Source organism: Phycodurus eques, chromosome 3 (assembly GCF_024500275.1).
Source record: "Phycodurus eques isolate BA_2022a chromosome 3, UOR_Pequ_1.1, whole genome shotgun sequence".
Taxonomy (NCBI): domain Eukaryota; kingdom Metazoa; phylum Chordata; class Actinopteri; order Syngnathiformes; family Syngnathidae; genus Phycodurus; species Phycodurus eques.
In genome coordinates this window covers 17,429,583-17,456,529 of record NC_084527.1, presented here as the reverse complement: position 1 = coordinate 17,456,529, position 26,947 = coordinate 17,429,583, and the positions used below count along the sequence as shown (strand labels likewise).

The 26,947-nt window shown below is 40.7% G+C and overlaps 2 protein-coding genes across 3 annotated transcripts in view; one reads left to right on the top strand and one right to left on the bottom strand.

The window, feature by feature from the left end:
• LOC133400645 (protein prune homolog 2-like) overlaps nucleotides 1-3,670 on the top strand; it is a 29,920-nt gene extending 26,250 nt beyond the window's left edge. For both annotated transcript variants that reach the window (XM_061673505.1, XM_061673506.1), the window contains exon 8: nucleotides 2,214-3,670. In XM_061673505.1, coding sequence (XP_061529489.1) covers nucleotides 2,214-2,244 — 31 coding nt within the window. In that variant the 3' untranslated portion in view covers nucleotides 2,245-3,670. The remainder of the gene's footprint in view (nucleotides 1-2,213) is intronic.
• A 932-nt stretch (nucleotides 3,671-4,602) lies between these two features.
• Nucleotides 4,603-21,277, bottom strand: LOC133400644 (beta-1,3-galactosyl-O-glycosyl-glycoprotein beta-1,6-N-acetylglucosaminyltransferase-like). Its single transcript, XM_061673504.1, is given in 6 exon segments — nucleotides 4,603-5,379; nucleotides 5,381-5,574; nucleotides 7,347-7,751; nucleotides 8,483-8,576; nucleotides 15,509-15,855; nucleotides 21,240-21,277. Coding segments are annotated over 5 exon segments (1,326 nt in total). The 5' UTR covers nucleotides 15,835-15,855; nucleotides 21,240-21,277; the 3' UTR covers nucleotides 4,603-5,072.
• Nucleotides 21,278-26,947: the final 5,670 nt, after the last annotated feature.

Here is a 26,947-nt window from a genome sequence, read left to right as displayed (position 1 = left end):
CTTCATACATGTTTCTCTATTTATGTAAAGAAAGGAAAAATGCAGAGAATCAATCATTTTAAAATGTGACAATACCAGTGCCACGATGAGTGACCGATAATGGGAGATTTTCTTCCGATACTGTATATTAATTATATCACTGTATCAGGATTCATGATACTATCATTATCATTATTTACATTTTTTAGCCATTGTTTCTGTAGAATTTTCCCTTGTTTAGGATGCAGTATCATGATGTTTTCCTACAATATAGAATATCACCCCATCACTTTCTTGTGATGCTGTTATTATTGCATCTCTGCTTTTTGCAAATGATTATCAAAATGTTTCTTTTTACCATTGTTTCTATACAAATTCACTTTCTTTAGTTACATAAATATGCTGGAGCATAGCTTTTCATCCAATTTGTTGATTATAGCGCAGTCGCTGTATCGTAATACTGTTATCCTGACTTTTATGGTTTCTGTAAAATTTTAGAGCTATATAGAATGTATCGTAGATTGTTTTCTTCAAATTTGGCAATTATCGGGCTATCGCTGTGTTGTCGTTATTGTGATTTTGTTCTATTGTTTTGATAGAATTTTCCCTTCTTTAGTTACAATTATGTGTCGGAGATTATTTTAGATTGTTTTATAGATTGTATCATAGTTTTCGCCCAATTTATGTCTTTGTATGTGTGTTCATGTGTTTTCTTTTGTGTGATTATCACATCGCCCAATACTGTTATTGCAATATTTTTGTAAACATTATTTTGATACAATTTTCTCTTCTTCAGTTACATAGATATGCTGTATCGTAGATTTTCTTCAGTCTGCAAATTACCACGCAATTGTTGTATCGTGATACTGTCATTAGGCTGTTTTTTTTTTTTTGTTTCCGTAAATTGTTTCCTTCTTTAGTTAATTAGATATCCACATGCATCACAGATTGTTTTCTTCCAGTATATCAAATGTTGGGCAATAACTGTATTGTGATCGTTATCGTTTTTTTTTTTTTTTAAATGACATGAGCTTAAGCGGGCAGAGGACTTTGAAAGTGCTTTTTCAGAAATAATGTTGTTGTTTTTTTTAAATCTTTTTTAAGGGATTCATTCAAGAGCAAGTTTATATAAATTAGGGGACATTAATTTTTCCTTTTCCAGTAATGTTTTATTGTATCCCACTTTCTTGTAAAACAATAAACACCTCACCTTTGAATACAACGAGAAAATATGGAAATGCAGTTCTTGATCAACAGACCTAATTAATAAGACTCGACTCATGATAGTTATTTATACAGCAAAGTCCTGCCCGAGGTTCGAATTCACACGACCAACCGCTAGGTTGAGAGTTGAGTGCACCTACCGCTGGGCTATTTCCAACCTGTTTCCATGGATTCTGAGGAGTGACGTTAGGCAACCGCGCGAGCTGTAGTCAGTTACGCGCTCGCTCGCTCGCTCGCTCGACTGTCCAAGCTATCTCCAAACTCTATAAACGCTGAAATCTCTCCAAACTGTAGTAGCTTATACAAACTATAAAATATTTATATGCAACTCTATTTAAGAAAAGAAAAAAAAAATGATTGGAGCCTGCACGAGGGGCCTATATTGCTGTCAAACCTCGCGGCAAAATCTGAAGCGCTTCCCAAATTGGTCACGTGATACAGCCGGGCAGCGAGTTTTCAGACATCATCATTTCCGGCTCCTTCCGTAAATGAAGTAAGCCTCGATATGCGCTTTGCGGAAACGCCCCCTTCATTACTCGACACACACTTTGAAGACTCGGCGTGTCTCGTAACATCAATAGTGTTGCCGAAATCAAAAACACCTCCCACCCCGTTTAAGAAACGTTGGGCCCAGTAGCCACATAATGTTTTCAACGCCACTGTAATAAGTATTGTGTTAAATTCAGCACCACCCTTATCACGGTATGCACAAACATTACTACCTGTGGAGGAGTATGTGCAATTCTCCCAAGGACTCAAATAACTGCCTATCAGACAGCAAAACACTTTGGGTGGAACTGATGACAGAGTTTTTATTTTATTTTATTAAAAACATTTTAATAAGTATTGAAAAATGAAAACAAAAAAAGGCTGCCGCAAAAAGGGGACTTTTTTTGCCCAGAGCGTACAGGCAGGTGCTTGAGCACCATATAGGGGCACATGCTTGTGTAACGTGATACAGCTTCTATCTTGATAATTTGTTTTAATCATTGTTTCTTCCCGTTTGTCAGGTCTGACAGAAAAAGGAGTTTGGCCGTTTGACAAAAATGGATCTTCACGTGAGATTGCCCATCTTCCCATCAGAGGGGAGGAGGTTGCGCTGAGGCATTAACAAAAAAACACCACGTCACTGTGTATAACGTAGGTGAGGTGCTCTCAAGACTGAACTAAATGAGGTTTACATTGGAATCCTTTTATTACTATTTACCACTTGACTAATACGTCTTTCCTTTGAATTTACTGTATAAGTATATTTTTATTTGTTTTTACCATAAATAACCTCTCATACATTGTCAGTCATTCAACAATGTCGGAGTTTACAAAAAATCCACACACATAATGAATCTATGGACTGTAATTATGGAGAGGCTAATTGAAGTCAGTGACCAAATATCGGTTTAAATCAGGGGTGGTAGGAAGACTGATATGGCTTCGACTGGGGAAAAAAAGCTTCCTTGCAATTCCGTGTCATTGTAATTGTCAGAGAAGTTTCTTCAAAACAACTGAGACAAGCCTGAGGACTGTATCGAAGTGAACTCACACCAACCAAGATTGTCCTTTTCTGCTCGCGAGGGACAGCAGAGCAACTCACTGGGAGAGTGCTCGCCAAGTCTGTCAAATAATTGCTGCTCCCGTCCTGCTGTTTATTTGAAGCAAAGCAGGATGCAACACAGTGGAACTTTACCGAAATGCGCAAGTGCACCGGAAAAATGCTTAGATCGTTTTCTATTATTCTAACAGTTTCTAACAGACAGCATAGTTACACGTCTACTTGAGCAAGTGTGAACCAGACAGCTTCCTTGTCTCATCCGCAAATCTGCGTGGGCGAATTTCTACAAAATGGGAATATGCTTGAAACATGATAACTATAATAGTAATAAATTCTTTCACAGTAATATATTACAACAATACAGCAATTGCGTGATATATTGGAAGAAAACCATCTATGATACATTGCAGTGTATATGTAATAGAATGTAAAAGAAAATCAGACAACTACTGTATTATCTCAAGATTTGATGCTTGTGTAACGATATACTTTGTTTCATTCGTCCTGATCGAAGACGGTGTGTAACGATGCACCAATTGCATGATAACCGATAAATTGGAAAAAATCTGCCATACATGCTGATATCTACAGTATGTCACTAAATAAGGGAAGGTCATACACAAAAAATACTAAAAGAAATACTGCAGTAACTGTTGCAGTAACTATTGCAAACCGTTTTAACATTTACTGCAACAGTTAGACTGTTTTGCAGATATCTTTTTGCCTCGTCAAAAAGAACATTACAGGTATTGTAACTACATTCTTCCTACCCATAATTGGTATGGCCGATATCTGCAACATCATTTCGCCTAGGACAAATGACGTCACTTTCGCCATCTGTGGGGTTTCTAATTACAGATATTTACAATTCAGTGGCAGATATGGACCATGTGAATTAGGGATATCTGAAACGGAATTGGAGATATCTTCGACTCCAGTTTTATATGGCATGCCTTCTTAACATTTTTTTTTTTAAATTGCGATGACGACAGTCTCACGATGCATTGAGGGGGCGATAATTGGCTGGCACCAACCAGCCATAATATGGATATTGACGGCTGCGTAAACTATATGTTTTTGTCCCACCCCTGATTTGGAGATCAATCTCAAAACCTTCTTAGAGTCTACTAATACATTCTATCACTGTGAAAGTCCTTAAAGGTAGCAAAATAGCACTTGAATGTGTCTGCAGTGACTTGTGCATGCCTTCTGCTCGTGTGTGTGTGTGTGTGTGTGTGTGTGTGTGTGTGTGTGAGGATTGGTGACAAATTGTAGAGGAAGTTCAGGCTTGTGTTCCTTCCATACTTTTGTTTGTGATTCTGCCTTCATCTTCTTACTGTAAAATAAAGAAAATACTCCGTTTCTCTGTTTCACTCAATATGTTTACCACTAAAAGCAAAGTCAAACTGATATGACTTGATTTCATTAGGATTTGTATTGGCTGTGTCCTTTATGTGACAACAATCTCCCATATTTTTCAAATGGCCAACAAAATATGAGTGGGTTCCCGGCTTTTCTTCCAATGTTATAGACTGATCCTTTGTCTGTTTTGCCTATGACAAGTTTGTGTTGCATCAACAGGAGTTACACTAGCCTCATTCTACATGTGGCAGTAATCTTTATTATTCATACGTCTAACAGGACATGTTGCTGGCTCGTCCACCAACATTGTAGAATGATCCGGTGTACTGTATATTTCCGTTATTACAAGCCAGTATAGCATCAACATGATTGATACTGGCCATGCCCTACACGTATACATACAGTACATGCATACTTCCAACAAAGGATGAAAGGATTCTGTGTGGTCCACCAATATTATGGACTGTAAATACATTTTCTGATTTTATTTTATTTTTTTATTATAACCACTGTAGCGTCATCATGATTTGTTTGATTTTGTCGTGTCCTACACGTGACAGAAACATCCTATATTATTCATACATCTAATGGTACATTTTCCTGGCTGGTACATACAATATTCTATTGACTGTTACCCATTGTCTTCTGGCTGTTTCCTACACGTGACAGCTATCTCCTACACTATTCATATGCCTAACAGGATATGTTCCTGGCTGGTCCACCAACAATATATACTGTGATCCAGTGTCTATTTTCCTTATTACAAGGCAGTGTAGCATTAACATGATTAGTGCTGGTCGTGTCCTCCACCTGACCACGATCTCCTGTGTTCTTCATAATGGGAACATTTGTGAATTCCTGGCTGGTCCACCGATTTTATAGACTGAAATACATTTCTGATTTGCTTATGACAAACCAGTGTAATGTCATCATGCTTTGTTTGAGTTCTCTGCTTCCTTCACATGAAAGTACTGTACCAGACATTCACTTCCTGCAGCTGGGCCAGCACTCTTTGTCGGAGGTACTTTTCTAGACAGTAGATTGCGACAGCTTCCTCGTCTATGTCAAACTTGTTGGCAAAGAGGTGCCGCTGCTTCACTAGCCACTGTAGGTCGCCCGACCCGTACACGCAAATGGCCCTAATGTGGATGCCCTGGCACGGCGGGTACACGGCGTGACTGGAGGGCTGCTCGCCCTCGTGCCACTGCCACTTGACCAGCCTGGCCAAGGCGTTGACGTCGCTCAGGTCATACTTGGAGCTCGCCCACGCCGGACATACGCTGAATGGTTGCCCACAGGAATTCGTCGGGGCTGTACGTGTCCTTGGCCCAGTCTATGAGGGCGAGGATGCGCTGGTCCTCTAGAACGCTACGGACGAAGCCCCGCGTCACCAGGATGTAGGCGTTCCCCGACATGATGGGAAGTTGGAAGGGCGGTGACTCCTTTGCCGTTCCCACCGCCTGACACAAGGGAAAGTCAAATTGTTGCATGTTTTAGTACGACAAACAAAAATGCATGTTGTATTTGTCTTGGTTTCGCCTTCGTTCATTCGGCTTCATTACAATTGAGAGCACATTCTGTATGTCAACAAATTCCCTTGACTGCCCTGCTCATTACATTGTATTCAGTGATAAACAGGTGTTTAATAAATAAAAATGTTGAATGGGGAGAACATGAGAGAACATGCAAACCCCACACAGGCGGGACCAGGGATTGAACCCGGGTCCTCAGAAATGTGAGGCTGACGATCTAAGCAGTCGGCCACCGTGCCACACATGATGATTCTATTGTTTTCTTATTTTACTATTTACAACAAATTAAATTATTGAATGAGAATAATAAATAAAAATCAATAAACTCCTTTTAATTCACTAATAGGGATTTAAAGAAATGTTTTAAATAATTTATCATTACCTAATTTAGGAAACTAAAAAGTTGAATGTATATTTTAAAAAATACGATTTTTTTTATTATATTCACAATAAATCAGTTAACAATTATGAAAAATAAATTAAAATAAATCTGTCTTAATTTTAATTACCCAATTTTATAGATTGTAATTTTTTTAATTTCTTTGTTGTTGATTTAAGTATAGTTGATTTAATAATCAGCAATATAAAATTGTTTCTTAACCTATTTTAATTTCTACAATAAATCAATCAGCCATTTATTTAAAGAGATAAATGAATAAAAATATTTAACACATTAATTTTAATTAACCAATTCTATTCAATTTCTTCAATAGCATTATTCATAAATAATTTTGTTACAGTTAATCCACCGATATTTTAATAAAATGTACAAACCCCAATTCCATTACATTTGGGACTGTGTAAAACAAGTGAAAAGAGATCACAATGATTTGCAAATCCTTTTCAACCATGAATGCACTACAAAGACAAGATTTAAAAAAAATTAAAACTGCTAAACTTTGTTTTGTTGCAAATATTCACTCATGTTGAATTTGATACCTGCAACACATTCCAAAAAAAGATGGGACGGCCATGTGTATCACTTTTCCTTTTCACAACAGTCAATAAGCGTTTTGGAACTGAGGATACAAATTGTTCAAGCTTTGTGATGGAATTATTTCCCATTCTTGTTTGATGTACAACTTCAGTTGCTTAGCAGTCTGGGGTCTCCGTTGTCGTATTTTGTGCTTCACAATGTGCCATACATTTTCAATGGTGGACAGGTCTGGACTTCTGGCAGGCCAGTCTAGTCCTCTTTTACAACGAAGCCACGCTGTTGTAACACATGCAGAATTTGCCTTGGCATTGTCTTGCTGAAATAAACACGGACTACCCTAAAAAAAAGGCATTGCTTGGATGGCAGCATTCGTTGCTCCAAAACCAGTATGTGCCTTTCAGCATTAATGGTGCCTTCATGGAGCACTAACACACCCCCTATACTATCACAGATGCTGGCTTTTAAATTTTGAATCCTTTTCTTCTTTGGCCCAAAGAGGTTCTCTGCTTCCTTCACATTTGGCCCAAAGAGGACACAATGTTAATGATTTCCTAAAATGAAATTGAAATGTGGACTTGTCAAATTAAGCCCACTCTTCCACTTGGCATTAGTCCATCTCAGATGAGTTCAGGCCCAGAGAACCCGGCACTGATATATGGCTTCGCATTGCATGGTAGTTTTATATATTAATAATAATATTACAGGTATAGGTGCATTAGCCTACTATTTGTACAGATACAATATTACTGCTCTCAAGACTTACCTGGATGTGTCCATCCACTTCGTGGTGAACCCTCTCCACCCTCCACGTCTTCTCCTTGGGTAACTTCTCTGACTCCATACTGTTGGCGCCGTTGAGCGCCTGCAGTGCCCGCACCATCTCCAGGTTGGTTTTGAGGGGGAAGTCCTGGCCGCAGAGGTTGATGAAGTATCTCCACGCCACGCCGGTGCTCAGCAGCTCGGCCATGCAGTTGAGGTCTGCCTGCACCCGGGACCAGCCGGCGTAGACCACGCTTTCACGCCGGCCAGCCAGGAACACATTAGGGAAGCAAGAGACCACGGCCGAGACTGCAGCTAGGAAAGACGGCGAGGCCTTCAAGTCCACGTGAATGCAGTAGACATTCTGAGGAGCGTAGATTGCCCGCAGGAGACGTTCAAAGTTCTGCACCTGGCAAAACAAATGCAGTGGGGAGTAGTTTCACTTTATTGGGTTTATTATATACACTGGTATATTGACTCACGAATTGAATTTGCTTCTTGACCAAGCTTGTAACACAATTTACTGGTACGGTTCATCCATTCCGGATTCAGCGCATTGCACATTTTTTTTTCACATTCATATGACCAAAAGAAATGCATGAAAGAAAATATAAAAAAAATAAACTACTTTTATGAAGTGTAATTTCTGTACTTCTACTGGTGCCTACGAGTTCAGTTTGTTTCGAGACCACGCTTCTAACTCAAAACGTGTCTCACATAGTCTTTGATCATTGAAATGAATGGAAATTACATTAATCCATTCGAGCCTTTCTGAAAAAAAGTGTATTTTCATGAGGAAAAAAAGCACTCGATAATATAGTACTTATTAAAAACAAAGTAATAACCTAATTAAATACAATGCAAAGAATTAAACCATTTTTATCACACTTTGCTTCAATTCAATGGACGTGACGCTGCTCCTTCTCTTTTATGCGCCTTGGCCACCTGGGGGCAGTATAATAGGCATATTGATATACAGTACATTTAGACAGAGGAGACATCACAACTCCTCTACAATAATACTAGTTCTTCTTCACAGAGTTTTAAGAATATATGCCTGTGAGTATTGTTATATTTGTCTTCTATTATTTCCTTACGTGAGAGTAAATATCAACAAGATAGAGACAAGAGTAAACATACCTTATGATGCACAACCATGGCGTAAGCCAGGGGAAAGTCTTCTTCCTCCTGGCTTAGCGGGAATGTGAGATACTTCCTGCTTGACTTAAACTTCCTGGGGTTTGAGAAAGAATTCAAAAAGTATTGGCACAGCTCTCTTGTTTCAATGTTGGTTACACATCTAACTATGATAATTGATAGTGTATTACTACTTCAACTTTTATTTCCAGGTATTTACATTCCATCTGGACCAGAAGTAAATATCTTTTTATTTGAACCCATCCATTTTTCGTGTCGGAAAAAGTATTGGAAGATGTGATTTACTGGTGTGTTTTCTGTAAATCTGTACAATTCTTCTCCACCTCATTGAGTATTCTGTGATGAGCAGTTGTAGTCAACTTTACAGGATGACCACTCCTAGGGAGAGTAATGACAATGCTGAAATTTCATCTGCCTACCGACAGATGAACCAAGGCTTTCAGAAATACTTTTGTGACCCTTTACAGCTTCATCCAAGTTAACAATTCATAAATGTACAGAAGCTAAACTAAGAGCTCTTTTGTGTGAGGCGTATTTCACATTGGGCAATAATTCGACAATAGCAAACTTAAACCTGTTTTCGCATCGGTCGGTCCCACATTAAGGGGCTTCACATTAAGAAATACGTTGATGGACTGCCTTAGATGACATGTTTGGTATTTTTCATAGCCATAAAATTCCTGGTCAGTGAACATAAAAATGTCATAATTTTGACATTTCACAGAGATTTTTAACAGACGTACTCCCCAGCTGTAAGACGTTGTGGCCGTGGTGAAGACACGGCCCTCTAAATTTTCAGTTGTCACTCAAATATGTTCGTACATCGAGCATATGCTTACACGTCCCTATCAGCCTCCAGTGGCTGGAATATATCACACAGAGTCGTACCAGATATTTTCCATGCCGCAACCAACCAAAGAACTAACCCGCGAGCTGGCTTGCAGAGTGGCTGCAGGGTTGTCGAATTCGCAATATGAGAATCTTTGAGAAAAAGCTTTGTGGATTTGTGAAAGATATCAAAAGGTCTTCGCTAGTGTAAGTAAGTCGCGCAATGTCTCCAAACACGAACGAAAAAGACAGAAACATGGACAGTACAAGAGAGCGGGTTACCGAGGCGTCTGCTCGTTTAGATGCCTTCTTGTGAGTGAAAGTGGAGTTGGCTGTTTTCGTGTCTTACAACCCCAATTCCAATGAAGTTGGGAGATTGTGTTAAACAAATAAAAACAGAATACAATGATTTGCAAATCATGTTCAACCTATATTTAATTGAATACACTACAAAGACAAGATATTTAATTTTCAAACTGATCAACTTTGTTTTTAGCAAATAATCATTAACTTAGAATTTTATGGCTGCAACACGTTCCCAAAAACCTGGGACAGGTGGCAAAAAATACTGAGAAAGTTGAGGAATGCTCATCAAACACCATTTTGGAACATCCCACAGGTGAACAGGCTAATTGTGAACAGGTGGGTGCCATGATTGGGTATAAAAAGGAGCTTCACTGAATTGCTCAGTCATTCACAAGCAAAGATGGGACGGGGTTCACCTCTTTGTGAACAAGGGTGTGAGAAAATAGTCGAACAGTTTAAGGACAATGTTCCTCAATGTACAATTGCAAGGAATTTAGGGATTTCATCATCTACGGTCCATAATAAGAAGTTTCAGAGAATCTGGAGAAATCACTGCATGCAAGCGGCAAGCCCAAAAACCAACATTGAATGCCCGTGACCTTCGATCCCTCAGGCGGCACGGCATCAAAAACCGACATCAATGTGTAAAGGATATCACCACATGGGCCCAGGAACACTTCAGAAAACCAAATGTCAGTAAATACAGTTTGGCGCTACATCCGTAAATGCAATTTGAAAAACTACTTTGCAAAGCAAAAGCCATTTATCAACAACACCCAGAAATGCCACCGGCTTCTCTGGGCCCGAGCTCATCTAAGATGGACAGAGGCAAAGTGGAAATGTGTTCTGTGGTCCGACGAGTCCACATTTCAAATTGTTTTTGGAAATTGTGGACGCCGTTTCCTCCGGGCCAAAGAGGAAAAGAACTATCTGGACTGTTATGGACGCAAAGTTCAAAGGCCAGCATCTGTGATGGTATGGGGCTGTGTCAGTGCCAAGGGCATGGGTCACTTACACATCTGTGAAGGCACCATTAGCTCTGAAAGGTACATACAGGTTTTGGAGAAACATATGCTGCCATCCAAGCAACATCTTTTTCATGGACGCCCCTGCTTATTTCAGCAAGACAATGCCAAACCACATTCTGCATGTGTTACAACAGCGTGGCTTCTAGACTGGCTTGTCTGCAGTCCAGACCTGTCTCCCATTGAAAATGTGTGGGGCATTATGAAGCGTAAAATACGACAACGGAACCCCCGGACGGTTGAACAACTGAAGCAAGAATGGGAAAGAATTCCACCTACAAAGCATCAACAATTAGTGTCCTCAGTTCCTAAACGTGTCATGAACGGAACAGAGGATATGACCCAAAAATGCACGACTCCAAAACAAATGGACAGTTTCCAAAAGAGAGGTTTAATTGACGGGCATAGGTCAGTACACAGGCAGGCAATAGTATCCAAAAACATGAGGCAAAGTCGATAATCGGAACAGGGTCAAGTCTTACTGTGAGTCTGTGACGTGGAAACTAGGAATGCGACGACAAGGTACAACGAAAGGGAGTGAGACACGAGGTTAAATACAAGGGGTAATTAGGGTGAACGAGGCACTTGTGGTGAAGATGCTCACAGGAGCAGGTGTGTGTGAAACGGGGGAGGACAAAACCCAGAACACACACACACACACACGACAGTACCCCCCCTTAACGGGCCGGCCCTGGATCCCCTGGATGCGCAACATGGAAGTCCCGAATGAGCGAATCATTCATGATAAACGCAGACGGTAACCATGAACGTTCCTCAGGCCCATAGCCCTCCCAGTCCACCAGATATTGAAACCCCCTCCCCCTCCGACGAGACGACAACAGCCGCTTCACAGAGAAGACAGGGCCCCCCCATCCACAAACCGGGGGGGAGGAGGTGGCCTGGAAGGCGGGAGCAGAGGGGATTCCCGGGCTGGCTTGAGTAGGCTGACGTGAAAATCAGGGTGGACCCGCACCGACCTTGGGACCCTCAGCTTCACGGTGACAGGGTTGATGATCTTTGTGATGGGGAAGGGCCCAACGAACCTGGGAGCGAGCTTCTTGGACTCCACCCGGAGTGGAATATGTTTGGCCGAGAGCCAAACTCGCTGACCCACTTTGTAGTTCGGGGCCGGTCTCCTCCGACGGTCAGCAGCGGCTTTGTAGGACCGTCCCTGGCGCAGGGACGGTCAGCAGCATCTGGCAGGCTCGTTCCCAGGGGCATGTTTTCAGGGCAATCTTCAGGGCTAGGGGTGTTTTTCAGAGCCGCTTTAACCACAGTTTCAATGTCCCAAACAAAAGCGGAAATGAAACATGACTTAGGCAAAATAGTCAGGGTCAGACAAAGAATTCTCTTCGGAGAAAACACGTGACAAAGCATCTGGCTTACCATTTTTAGAACCAGGTCGGTAGGATAACGTGAAATTAAATCTAGTGAAGAACAGAGCCCATCTAGCCTGCCTCGCATTTAATCTTTTAGCAGTCTTAATATAATCAAGATTCTTGTGATCTGTCCATACTAAAAACAGAGTCTGTGCCCCCTCTAGCCAGTGCCTCTACTCCATCAAAGCCACCTTGACTGCCAACAGTTCACGGTCACCAATGTCATAATTTTTCTTAGCTGGAGTCAGTTTTTTGGAGAGAAAAGCACAAGGATGTAATTTATCATCCTTGAGAGATTTCTGGGAGAGCACTGCTCCTATTCCGGCATCAGACGCATCAACTTCTACCAAAAACTGCTGTTTGAGATCTGGCAAAGTAAAGTCCTTAGAAACATGACCCTGAACATCACATGGCGGCTTGAAACAGTTCCGGACGCAATTGCTCCCCCATGACATAACCTGCCCAGAGGACCAGTCAATGTGGGGGTTATGTAATTTCAACCATGGGTTCCCTAAGATAAGGTCTTGATTCATGGCGTCAAAAACATGACAACTAATGCGTTCCGAGTGAGAATCAGGAAATGTCAATGTGAGTGTTTGGGTGCAGTGAGTGATCTTGCCCATAAAACTGCCGTCTGCACCATAGGTGTTGCGTTGGCGTTTTATTTCAAAAGGTTCTAAGGTGCATAACTCTGACGATGGAGTTGAGTAAGTTTGCGTCAGAACCAGAGTCAATTAATACAGGTATATGAATTTCTTGATCAGGAGAGTATAGTGTCACTTTAGGAAGAACCCGTGTAGGGTCTTAATGAAATTCAGACTCACCTCTCCCGTGCCACCGGCAACTTTGATGTCACAGTTGCTCACGGAATGATCCAACTGACCGCAGTAGAAGCACCGCCCTTCCTTCAGCCGGCGTTGACGTTCCTCAGGGGAGAGACGGAACCTGCCCAGTTGCATGGGTTCATCCGTGGGGACGCTAGCCAGTGGGTTGAGACCGGAACCAGGGGATCTGCCTTGGTTTGGCTGGTCACCGAGGCTCGTCCGCCAAGTGCGCGGTGACGCAGCCCTCCGCCGATCTCCATCTAGCTCGCGATCCAAAAGCCTCTTGATCTTTACGGCGAGAGCGATGAGTGTCCAAGTCGGTCGGCAGGTCTAGTGGGACTAAATGATCCTTGACGGCGGGGGATAGTCCTTGAAAAAAGGCATCGAGTAGCGCCTGATTATTCCAATGACTCTCAGCTGCTAGAATGCGAAACTCAATCGCGTAATCTGAAACCCTGCGCTTGCCTTGTTGTAAAGTGACAAGGGAGCAAGCTGCCTCACAATCTGGAGTGGAAAATTGAAAAATTTGCTCCATAGTCTTTACGAAAAAAGCCCATGAATGACACGCGGCGGAATTGCGGCTCCATTCAGCAGTAGCCCACTCCTCCGCACGACCAGTCAGGTGGGAAATGACGAAAGCGATTTTTGCCCGCTCGGTGGGGAAGGCAGCTGCCTGCAGCTCAAAGTGGAGTTCACACTGCGGCTTAATGTTCCCAGAATTTCCAGAGAACCTCTCCGGTCGAGAGAGCTGTGGGCAGACAGCAGCGGAGGTGGCTGCATGGTGACTACTTCACATGGAAATGCTGTGGCGGTATTGGGTGTGGTGCCAACTGGTTCCTTCTCTTGAAGAATTTTCATAAGAAGTTCAAACTGTGAGGCCACCTGTTTCATCATATTGTCCTGATGCCTTGAAAGTCCCTCTAGGTGAAGGTGGAGGGCAGCAATCTGCTCATCCTGCTTCCAGAGGCGTTGACCCTGCGCTTGACGGGCTTTGCGCACCGGGTCTGAGTCTGCTGGGTCCATGTTATGGCAAGTTTGTTCTGTCATGAACGGAACAGAGGATAGGACCCAAAAATGCACGACTCCAAAACAAATGGACGGTTTCCAAAAAGAGAGGTTTAATAGACGGGCATAGGTCGGTACACAGGCAGGCAATCCAAGAAAGGCAACAGTATCCCAAAACATGAGGCAAAGAGGCGAGGTCGATAATCGGAACAGGGTCAAAGTCTTACTGTGAGTCTGTGACATGGAAACAAGGAATGCTGGAACACGACGACAAGGTACAACGAACTGGAATGAGACACGAGGTTAAATACAAGGGGTAATTAGGGTGAACGAGGCACAGGTGGTGAAGATGCTCACAGGAACACACACACATGACAAAACGTTTATTGAATGTTGTTAAAAGAAAAGGTGATGTAACACAGTGTTAAACATGACCCTGTCCCAGCTTTTTTGGAACCTGTTGCAGCCATAAATTCTAAGTTAATGATTATTTGCTGAAAACAGTTTTTCAGTTTGAACATTAAATATCTTGTCTTTGTAGTGTATTCAATTAAATATAGGTTGAGCATGATCTGCAAATCGTTGTATTCTCTTTTTATTTATGTTTAACACAACGTCCCAAACTTCATTAGAATTGGGGTTGTACATAAATGGACTAAAAGTGCATCGGCAGCAGTGTCTCTCCTTGATAACATTCCAGTATTTGCTGTAATTAGTGGGAGCCCAGCGATTGTTTTTCTTCAATATGCCGAAGCATTTTTTTATGGTTTCGTTTCCTCATTTGCAAGCTTGTCACCACATGAAACATTGGACGTGTGCAAATTGCTTGTAGTGATAAACTTGTATTTCAAGTAGGCCTTGAGGGCTCGCTTTTTTCTGTATCACGTGACCAAGATGAGTGTTTGACAAGCTCACACGATAAAATCTTTTTTTTTTCAGTCTCTCTGTGCAGCCTGGTACCAAAGAGCCTGCGGCTTGTTGGTCGGAGACCCATTTGATAGGGCAGGGCAGCTTTAACCAACATCACCAATTTCGTCACTGATTGCACGGCCTTCAAAATCAGTAGTGCTGGCCGATGTACAGTATATCTAAAACTATACTGGCAACGGGAATGTTTCTTTAACCAATCAGATTTAAAATTCGTCTTCGCAGGGCCATCTTGATGACATCACCATTTTTCTGTCCTCTGATTGGATGGTCCAAGCAAAACTTGTTACAGCTAATTTTGACTAGCCAAAGACACCTGTGGCGAGCTGCTGATTCAAAATCAGCATCGCTGTTGAGTATGATGTATTTTATTTATTATTATTATTTTATTTTTTATGTTTCATTGGATAAATATTGATTCTGAACTGGTCCAGGTCATTCACGGGGCACAGTTGCGTGGTACTATGTTGCGTTTTTGTGTAAGTATCGATGGTTTCTATATTTGCGATGTGATAGCGGTGGTATTAAGAGATTAAGATTTCATGACCAATTTCTGCAGAAATCTAGGTCATTCCAAAGGGTTCACATACTTTTTTTAGTTATGTAACTAACATGAAAAAAATGGAGAATCAGTCAACAGCAAAACAAAAGCAGTGTAGCCTTGCTGTTCCAGTATTCTTGGATGGGAAGTGTGTATAATATACGAACACTCACCTGCAGTCTTTGCTGGCGTTCACATAAAATTGGTCTGGGACTCTGATGCGCTTGCGGAAATCCTTGGTGATGGTCAACAACTTGGCCTGCTCCAGCGCCTCCCGCTCGCCCCACAAGATGGCCGAGCAGTTGCACACCTTCTCCGGGCTGTCGTCGTGCTCGTAGTCCAGCCGGGTGTAGCGGCCGAAGCTGATGGGGGTGGGATTCCAGCCAACCTTGAGACCCCCGTTGATCAGGGAGAGCATACAAATGGCATACAGCAGGGCAGCCAGCAGGGCATACAGCAGGGCGGATCGCTTCAGATGGAAGATTTTGCGGTGTCTCATCGCGATCAGTCACTTTGTCGGCTAACAAAACGACATGTACGTACGAATAACTATGAAATCCTAAAATAGTGATTTGATCAATTCGTCCCGTGTTTTCAGTTAAAAAGTCAATATTTTTTTCAAATTTGGACTTTATTTTTATGTTTTTGAAGGTTAGAAAATATTTGAAAATACTCTACACCGTCATGGTGCCCAAAGTGCTTGACAGAGGCTTACATTCTGCTGCCATGCAAGGCATTGCCAGGCCCACTCCGAGCACTTTAGGGTACAGTGTCTTGCCTAAGGGACACTTCAACAGCAGACAGTCGGTGCTGGGATTCAGACCCTTCTGTCACTGGACCACCAGCTCTACCAACTGATTCACGATCACCCTAATTGTATTATGTATTATTTTCATCCATCCATCCATTTTCTGACCCTCTTATCCTCACAAGGGTCGTGGGCGTGGGCGTGCTGAAACCTATCACAGCTATCTTCGGGCAGAAGGCGGGGTACACCCTGAACTGATTGCCAGCCAATCGCAGGGCACACATAAACAAACAACCATTCGCACTCACATTCTCATCTACAGGTAATTTAGAGTCTTCAATCAACCTGTCATGCAAGTTTTTGGGATGTGGGAGGAAACCGGAGTGCCCGGAGAAAACCCACGCAAGCACGGGGAGAATCTTTATCTTTAAATAACATGGAAACACATTTAAATAACATTTATATTTACAGTATGTTATCTAATTCTTACAAATATCTTTACAATTGGTGTAAAAAAAACTGATACTAAATTATATACTTTATTCATGTTATATATGTATTTATATAAATATATTTGAGCAAGACACTGATACCCCGAAATGCTCCCCAGGCGCTTCACCTGGCCCCTGCTCCAGTGTGTTCCACTAACATGTGTATGTGTTCACTGTGATGGGTAAAATGTTTTTGTGTGCATGCATGCATGTTCTTAACAATAAAGGTGATTCTTCTTCTTTATATAGACCGCATATTTTTTTATTTCATATTTTTCCAGTGATTAAAAATATCTATACTTTTTTTTAGTCTCCTGTTATGTTGTGGTCGATTTAGCTGTTTTAAATCTAGAAAATAAGAGTTCAGCTTCTGCTGGCCTTATTTTGTTCGTTTTTTATGTAAATATTTTTTCAAACAATAAACGTGCAATAACAAAATTGCAATAACATTTATAAGTATGGAATCTAATTCTTAATTAATTATTAATTATTATTCCGAAATCTAACTATTAAAAAATTCACACATTTTTGTTTTTAAAATAAATTACAGTGTATCATTAAATTTTGAAATGTATTTCTGTGTATTGAAGTTATACAGGAACATAACACAAAGATTAAAAAAACAAAAAAAACAACTGCTGGCCTTTTTTAAAAAATATAAATGATCTAGCGGCACGGTGGCCGACTGGTTAGAGCGTCTGCCTCACAGATCTGAAGACCGGGGTTCAACCCCCAGCCCCGCCTGTGTGGAGTTTGCATGTTCTCCCCGTGCTTGCGTGGGTTTTCTCCGGGCACTCCGGTTTCCTCCCACATCGCAAAAACATGCATGGTAGGTTGATTGACGTCTCTAAATTGCCCGTAGGTGTGAATGCCAGAGCGAATGGTTGTTTGTTTGTATGTGCCCTGCGATTGGCTGGCAACCAGTTCAGGGTGTACCCCGCCTCCTGCCCGATGATAGCTGGGATAGGCTCCAGCACGCCCGCGACCCTAGTGAGGAGAAGCGGCTCAGAAAATGGATGGATGGATGGAAGGATAAATGATCTATTTTATGTATAGTTTCCTCTCCTATTCATGGGTCAAACTGACCCGTTTTAATATTTTAAAAATATTCTAAAAAAATATTTGTAATAACTTTATTTTCGTCAATACTTACATTTTTATTGTATTAATTTTTAAAGGATACAAACAACCCCCCCATACGGGGAAAAATTATTTTCAAGAATCTTTTCACTATTGTTTTCTACATTTTTCAAAATAAAATATTTTTTCCTTGTGTGTTCAGGGTGTTTAGTGGCCCCTAAAGAGCAGTGTTCTTCTCAGCAGATAACCCTTACAATCGAATTGTTTCTATGTCCACATATCGTTATAGCTATATGACCACACCCATTCGCTGCTCAAACACACATGATAAAAACAAATATGCAGACAAGCCCAAACAAAAAAGTCAAACATAGGGTAAATAATTGAACTGATTGTTAGTGGGAGTGCTGTCAAAAAGAAAATAAATACATAAGAAAGATAGTATCCAGGCCTTATGGATGATCGTTTAGGAAGTAATTATTAAGGAGCGCTTTTGATTGTTATTTGGAAGGCTTTTGATGTTTCCCCCCTCATTTCTCTTAGTCCAATATAAGTTCAAGTTCAGTCAAAGATGTATTATCATCAAGTAAGTGCAAGATGGGAAAGTAATCATTTAACCATTATTTTGTCATTTTGAAAATAATACACGAGTTTATGGAATCACAGCTCGGATCAAATAAGTGCCTCCAACTCCACAACTGAGAAGATGTGGTTACATAAGTGTGCACACCCTCTTACAACTGAGGATGTGGCTGTTTTCAGAATTAAGCAATCACATTCAAACTTATGTTAAATAGGAGTCAGCACCAAACTTCCACCATTTAAAGTGCCTGATTAATCCCAAATGAAGTTCTGATGTTCTAGTAAGCATTTCTTTTTTTTTTTTTTTTTGCTTTGTAGCAGAAGCCTGAAGGTTTTGTACTAACACTGACTGCTATTTGGAACTGTTCATAATTCCCTTCACCTTGACAAAGGCCCAAATTCCAGCCATTTCTGTGTTTTTTTAAAATAGATTAAATATTTTTGGAGTGTTGAAAATGTGCAAAGACTGAGAACAATTTAGGACTGAATTGTTGAGATTTTTGGGCCAAGACCAAGTACAGTATGTACCGTAATTTCTCGTGCATAATGCATACCAATGTATAATACGCACCCCCAAAGTTGACCTTCCGAAAACCCTCCTACCTATGTGTAATGCATTTTTACAATCCATGATTTTGCGTCTACCCACATGATCAAAACATGAAATATTTGAATTTTTTTAAAACAATAATTCTAAAGTTCATAATACTTGTTTTTTATTTACTTGCTCTTATTTTGAAATCCACAACCCTACTTTTATTTAGTAAATTAGAAAATACACAGCTGTGCTCGTATGTTTGATTACCCAGGCAGAATTTGTAAGATGGGTACAATTTTTGATAGAAAACATGAGGGACCAGGCGAACCACATTTTATTTTATTTTAATGGGATTCAAATTAAACAGTCAAGCATTTCAGAAAATCATTAAACATAACCATAAAGAAATTAATGATGGTTGTTGTTCAGTCATCAGTCATGTTTAAAAAAAAACAATATTTCACAAATTCTGCCAAGGTATGTAAATTTATGTGCACAACTGTACATATATGCAGTCATACGTACCCTTGTCATATTGGAATGACAGTGTAGGTGACACCTTATTTATAACCACTAGGAGGTGGTGGCATATTAGAATGAAAGTGTATACCTTTCTCATAACCTCTAGGTGGCGGTGGCATTTTGGAATGAAAGTGTACAGCTTTTTCATAACCACTAGATGGCAGCATACATTTATAAAATGTGAAAGTTTTTTTCCATTTGCACCTATACCTATGTATAATGCGCACTATTGACTTTTGACAATTTTGGGGGGTGGGGAATTGTGCATTAGACATGATAAATTACGGTACTTTTTTATTTATTTATTTTTTTTTTAACTATAACCCTCGGCTATTTGAGTACTGAGCATCTTCATTTCATCTGTGGGTAATCGGTGAAATCGTGAGTTACTTAGCAAAAAATAACCTGGCCCATTTCTACCATTGTAGTGCAGTTAGCCATCCAGTTATGCCTAAAACCTTAAAATCCTGCCTGAAGTGTTACGCCACACATTGCGTGCGGAGCACAGCAATGGTGAACTCGGTCTGCAAGCCAGTAGCTTGTAAATTAAGGCTTCCATCTTGCCACCCTCCCCCGTTGCCCAGATGTATGACGAAGACAGAAAATTGTTGTAACGTGTACTAAACAGCCAGTACAACCATAAATTCCTGCAGCACTTTCACTGTTCCTGTCAACCTCTTTGCAGCCTCCCTGACCAGTTTTTATCTCATCTTTTCATACATTTTGGAGGGATGTGCAGTTCTTGGTAATGTCACTGTTATGCCATATTATCTTCACTTGTTGATGACGGTCTTCACTGTTCCATGATGCCATGGAAATTCTTTTGCACGCTTTTAATGGCTGATACATTTGAACAATGTGATCCCTCTGATGCTGGGGAAGCTATGTGGACCATCTTTAGGACCTCATCCCAGTTAAGAGAGATAAGAGTGGGCACACTTGTGCAACCACATTATCTCAGCTGTTTTATTTTATTTCCCTTGGAAAGTTTTTATTCTTTCCCAATTGAGTTGCACAGAGATTGAAACAATGATTTAGCTTGGTTTCATTTGTAATATCATAAAAACCTGGCATTTCTCTCTCTCTCTCTCTCTCTCTCTCTCTCTCTCTCTCTCTCTCTCTCTCTCTCTCTATATATATATATATATATATTCATTCATTCATTTTTTCATTTTCTGAGCCGCTTCTCCTCACTAGGGTCGCGGGCGTGCTGGAGCCTATCCCAGCTGTCATTGGGCAGGAGGCGGGGTACACCCTGAACTGGTTGCCAGCCAATCGCAGGGCACATACAAACAAACAACCATTTGCACTCACATTCACACCTACGGGCAATTTAGAGTCTCCAATTTAATTAATGCATGTTTTTGGGATGTGGGAGGAAACCGGAGTGCCCGAAGAAAACCCACGCAGGCACGGGGAGAACATGCAAACTCCACACAGGCGGGACCGGGGATTGAACCCGGGTCCTCTGAACTGTGAGGCTGACGCTCTAACCAGTTGTCCACCGTGTTCTCTCTCTCTCTCTCTCTCTCTCTCTCTCTCTCTCTCTCTCTCTCTCTCTCTCTCTCTCTCTCCCTCTCTCTCTCTCTCTCTCTCTCTCTCTCTCTCTCTCTCTCTCTATATATATATATATATATAAGTAGCACTTTAAATTACATAGAAAGTACAAACTAAATAAATGAAAAAAAATAGAACACCAAATTACATAATGTTTAAATATCAGACCAGGCTTACAAAAAATTACAAACTAAATTAATTAACATAAAAAGTAACTTTAAACTTCAGTTAAGGTCAGTAACAGGACATTACCATTAAATGACATATAAATTTTATTGATAAACAATTGATGCAAAATAAAGTTTTATTATAAAAAATGGATGAATAATACATACTTTTTTTTCCCCAAGCGTAAATGTTTTTTTAAATGAATAAATAAGTCTTACCTGTGTGTCTTTCTGCTAAGATTCTGTTTCTAACCGCTTGCCCTCAGTTTTGATCCCTTTCAACACTGATGTCAATGACAAACACTTCCTGTAATTGTTTTTCAAAATAAAGTCACACACTGAGGCTACCTTTCTTTTTTATGCAGTTTGTCTTCCTGTTGCTATATATATATTTACCTTGTAACAGTGAAGTGTGATATTTGTTATAAAAACAACATGGTTTTAATTATATAATAATTTAATAATCCATACAATATTTTGTCATTTGAATTAATTTCCAGGCGGCACGGTGGACGACCGTCTGCCTCACAGTTCTGAGGACCGGGGTTCAAATCCCGGCCCTGCCTGTGTGGAGTTTGCATGTTCTCCCCGTGCCTGCGTGGGTTTTCTCCGGGCACTCCGGTTTCCTCCCACATCCCAAAAACATGCACGGTAGGTTAATTCATGACTCTAAATTGCCCGTAGGTGTGAATGTGGTTACGAATGGTTGTTTGTTTGTTTGCATGTGCCCTGCGATTGGCAGGCAACCAGTTCAGGGTGTACCCTGCCTCCTGCCCGATGATAGCTGGGATAGGCTCCAGCACGCCCGCGAACCTAGTGAGGGGAAGCGGCTCAGAAAATGGATGGATGGTGGACGACGGGTTAACACATTGAAGTTCTGAGGACCTGGGTTCAGATCTGGCCTCACCTGTGTGGAGTTTGCATGTTCTCTCCGTGCCTGTTTGGGTTTTTCTCCGGGTAGTCCAGTTTTCTTCCCACATGCCCTCACAAGGGTGTGCTGGAGCCTATCCCAGCTATCTTCGGGCGAGAGATGGTGTACACCCTGAACTGGTCGCCAGCCAATCGCAGGTGTTATCCATCCATCCATTGTCAACACCGCTTATCCTGGTTAGGGTCGCGGGGCGCTGGAGCCTATCCCAGCTGACTTCGGGCGAAAGGCGGACTACACCCCGAACCGGTCGCCAGTCAGTCGCAGGGCACATATAGACACGGACAACCATTCGCACTCACATTCACACCGTCACTGAGTGGGAACTGAACCCACGCTGCCCGCACCAAAGTCAGGCGAGTGCACCACTACACCATCAGTGACTTGCAGGTATTATTATTGTTATTATTATTATTATTAGAATTATTAATCTAAATAAATAAACAGAAAGTCACTCCTTTTTTGAACATAGAAATCTAGAATTAAGCATTTCATTGTCTATTGTTGATTCTTCCTTTCAATTTGTATTTTTTGAGTTCTATTTTCATGTTCAAAATGAAGGGAATATAGAATACTTTATATTCTAATAATTCTAATAATTAATTCTAACTTGTTTGGAAGAGAATGTGTATTGGAGTATAGGAGTATATTGCAGGAAGGCCCCTCATCGGGAGGTATTTGGTCCCCATTTTAAAACACAGGTTCCTTCAAAAATAAAAGTTCAAACCAATACTCTGGTTTAACTCTCAGAAGGGAATAAAAATATTTGCTTTGCTGTACATACGGCATAATATGTATAAATGCATTTCCACCACACAGAATCAGACCACACATGGAGGCACTTCATTTTCGGACCATATGCTAGTTGGTACATTCCATATATTGCTATGGCATTAGGACAGAAAATTCTAACCAGAGCAGAAAACCATAATTTCATTGGTTTGTTTTTCATGCTTTTCCAAGTGCTGGAAATGCCCGCTTGTTGTCTCTGTGCTTGTGCTAAATGTTTTTGTTTTCATGTGATCTAACATCTCGAGGAAAATCCCCACAATTACACATCAAAGGGCCACGAACCACGCGACTGAGCATGGTGCAAAAAAACCCAAAAAACCAAAACAAAAATAAAGTTAATACTCACTAACCCTCCTCACAACACGTCGGCAAAAATTCATTTTGAGCCGCAAATATATGAGCAGATGTGGAAACCTTCAGTAGATATTGGGTGAACACCATCCCTGCGCTCTTAAAATAAAACGACACCTATACATAACTTGTTCTCTTAACCTTCAAAGACCAACACATGTATGCTTTCGTGGCAACCTGTGCAAACTCTTGGGCCTGTTTCAAGCTCCCTCTTCCACGATGTGACCACTGCACAATAGAAAAATAAATAAATACAAAATGCAGCATGCATAGTATTTCAGAATTTCCACTGTTACCGCTATTTTCCTAAACTTGATATCCACAGTTTCTTGCATAATTCTTTTGGTGTGTTCCTACTTATTGGTAAGCAGAGACGCTGCTATTATTGTTTAAAGTCCTCAAAAAAATGGATAGTCCTTTCCCGATGAAGCCTAAATGACTGGGTGTGGTAGATGATCTATTGCAGTAGGCACATACATAGCAAGTCATTTTTGTATCAAATCCGTAATACTACTGTGGATGCCGTGTCAGACGTGGCTGTGCAGATGTGACTGAAAATGCTCATGACTTCAAGCAAAGAACAATGGAAAAAAAAAAATCTGATATTTCAAAGTGAGAGACATCCTGCAAATGTTTGGCTTGAACACAATGTCCCAGACTGTTATCCAAAAGTGGTCATTGTCATTGTCATGGTTAAGAATAGTGTTTTGCATGTACAGTATCTTTGTTCATTCAGCAGCAACATTTGCCTGCGTAGTAAAAATGTCTTTTCGAGGATCTTAAAAGTTTATCGACACAGTGAACATTCATGGGATCCAGTACAGCTAGTGTTCCAAAACCTAAAAATTGCTGCACAATCATGCTCAGTTTTTACTGACACTTAATTTAATTTGTTTACTACCAGAAGTTACAAAGGTATTCACACTCTGTATTCAAGTAGATGTACAGATACTTGTGTAGGGGCTATTTGCAGCCCATCGTCCATTCTTGTGCGGCCTGCTTTTACACAATATAACACACAATATAACCATTGACATGGCTTTGCACTTCTCCAAGAGCATTGGTGTCCAACCTACGGGGGCCATTTGTAGTCCGTCCTCCATTTATGTGTGGCCACTGTTACAGTGCAGGAGTCCAGACTGCCCCTAAATGGTAGCATTTCAGTGGTGTCCAACCTCCGGCCTGGGGGCCATTTCTGGACCTTACTCCATCGTGCCAATACTCCAAAGCGCCATGACCTCAAACTGCCAGTACCCCAGCGGGGCCGGGCTGCGATGGCCCGATTATAGCTGCTTGCAGCTCCATTTGTCATTGTTTTTCGGAAGATAAATGCTCCAACATGACTATTGACAATGATAAGACAACCAGGTCTTTATTGTGTAACATGTAACAGTGAAACACGACAGCCGCTCACTAAGCAAGCCGTCGTAGAAACAACCAGAGGTGTGGACACGAGTCACAACACTTGGAATCGAGTCAGTTTTGAATCATGAATTGGATGACTTTAGACTCAACTTGACAATGTATTAAAAGACTTGCAACTCGACTTGGACTTGAACAGCAGTGACTCTTGACTTCACTTGGACTTGGACCCACTGACTTGAAAAGACTTGATACTTTGATCAGGGACCAAGATACCAACTTACTGATTTACGGCAGAAAACATGGTAGGTGACACCATAATACTGAATGTCTCAATGATGATATTTTACTGTCCCACACCATTGCTGCGAATGTTTCATCAGTTCTTGTTCTTTTTTGTTACATTTGCAGCCGTATTGGCCAAGAGATCATTCTTTCACACACTACCGAAAGTAATGGTTTCCTGAAAAAAAAAAAAAGAAAACAGTACAACCTAAATCAACAATAAATGTCACAGCTAAATAAGGTATACATTCCAAGAACCCCTGTTCACATACAGTACACAGAAACGACAACGACATTCAACGTAACAATAAGGACGATAATTAGTGCGAAAAAAAAAAAAATCAACATTGCATTGTGGGAATCGCGCGGCTTGACGTCACGTATTCTTTTCTTTTTTTTTTTTTTTCCTTAGCATTAGCAGCTGTATTTGAGAGCGATCATGCAAATAGTTACACGGCGGGCTGGCCGCGCGCTGTCTGGGCTTCCTGTACATTACAGTCTGGTTTAGTCAGTGTGATGTTCTCAAGACTCAGTCTTGTACTATATTTCTTTTTTCATTAATTTTATTTACCAATCGATCAGCACACAGTGAGCATCTATTTGACATAAAACAAAATTATTGGTCTTATGAAATGTTTTATGTATGAAAATGTTTAATACTGCATTCAAAATACTTTTGAATAATTGTCTATCACTGTGAGACACAAATACAAGAATACTGTACCGTTCTTTTTGGTGTATTGTAATGTTTATTTATTAATTTTTTTCCTCATGGAAGCATGTTTTCAAAACCATAATGTAATTTCAACCATGTGCTTCAACATCTACATTACAATATGGCCTTGAAAACATGACAACATTAAATTATATCCTGAGTAGGAACGTGCTACATTTATTCAAGTAATATTTTGGATGAATTATACTCGTCAGAGTAGTTTTAAATAATGAATCATACTTTTTACGTTTACTTAAGTATTAAAGGGAACTTAAAAGAAAAAGAAAGGGAACTTTTACTCCGTTACAATGATCAACCCTTCTCAAATTCTTATATTTTTGCACAGTTTCCCGACTTTTAATGGTTAAGATCGTCAAACAAATGTAAATATCAGACAAATAGAACCCGAGTGAACTTAAAATGCTGTTTATAAATGGTGACTTCATTTATTAAGGGAAAAAGAACTACTGTTCAAAGTTACCTGGCCCTGTGTGAAAAACGAATGGGCCCCTAAACCTATTGATGTGATCGGGACATCACTGCCGCGACCCTAGTGAGGAGAAGCGGCTCAGAAAATGGATGGATGGGACATCACTGGCAATCATCACATTGTGCATAAAACAATCTTTTTGAAGAGGGTCTTCTGCTTGTTTCAGACTTTGAAATTCCACCCGCGTCTGGCTTTGTGGAGCATGGGGACAGGCAAATGTTGGTTGGTGAGTATTTCTCTCATGTTACTGCTATTTAAATACGCTACAATACTGATAGATAACATGTGTCTTTCGACACTTTCGGGTGCTGCACTCAAAACCTTTAAGGGAACGGGATGCTGTTCGCAAGCATTCTGGAACACATGAAACAGGGCCTACAGAGAAGAGCGAGTACTCGAGACCGACCTTGACTGAATGTTTATCTTGTTGTTGAAAATATGTGATCGGATATGTTACTTTCTACTGCAGGCCTGTTGGCTTCATTAACTGTTTGGAAAGAAATGTTTATTACGAATAGTGGACTGATCCTGTCACTGAGTATATACTCCACTTCCAGTTGTAGTTCACTACTAATTCTCTCCGTTTTAGTTAGTTCTGAAAATGTCATTTATTTATATTTAAAATTATTGAAAATGTTGACCAAATGTCAAATAGTGTCTATTTTGGCGATGAAAAAGGGGCGTTCCGAAGAGGGGCGTTAATTATTTACCCGTTACTGCAAAATGGAGTGATATTATTGGACATGACTGCCAGTTTCATTTTCTTAACCAAAAAATACATAAAATCAACTTGTTAGTGAAATATGGACCATTAAGACCCACAGTCCCCCCCCCCCCTCTCTCTCTCTCTCTCATATATATATATATATATATATATATACATATATATATATATATACACACACACACACATTTTCCGTACCGTTTATCCTCACCAGGGTTACGGACGTGCGGGAGACTACCGAAAGAGGTGGGATACACTCTAAACTGGCCAGCCAATCGCA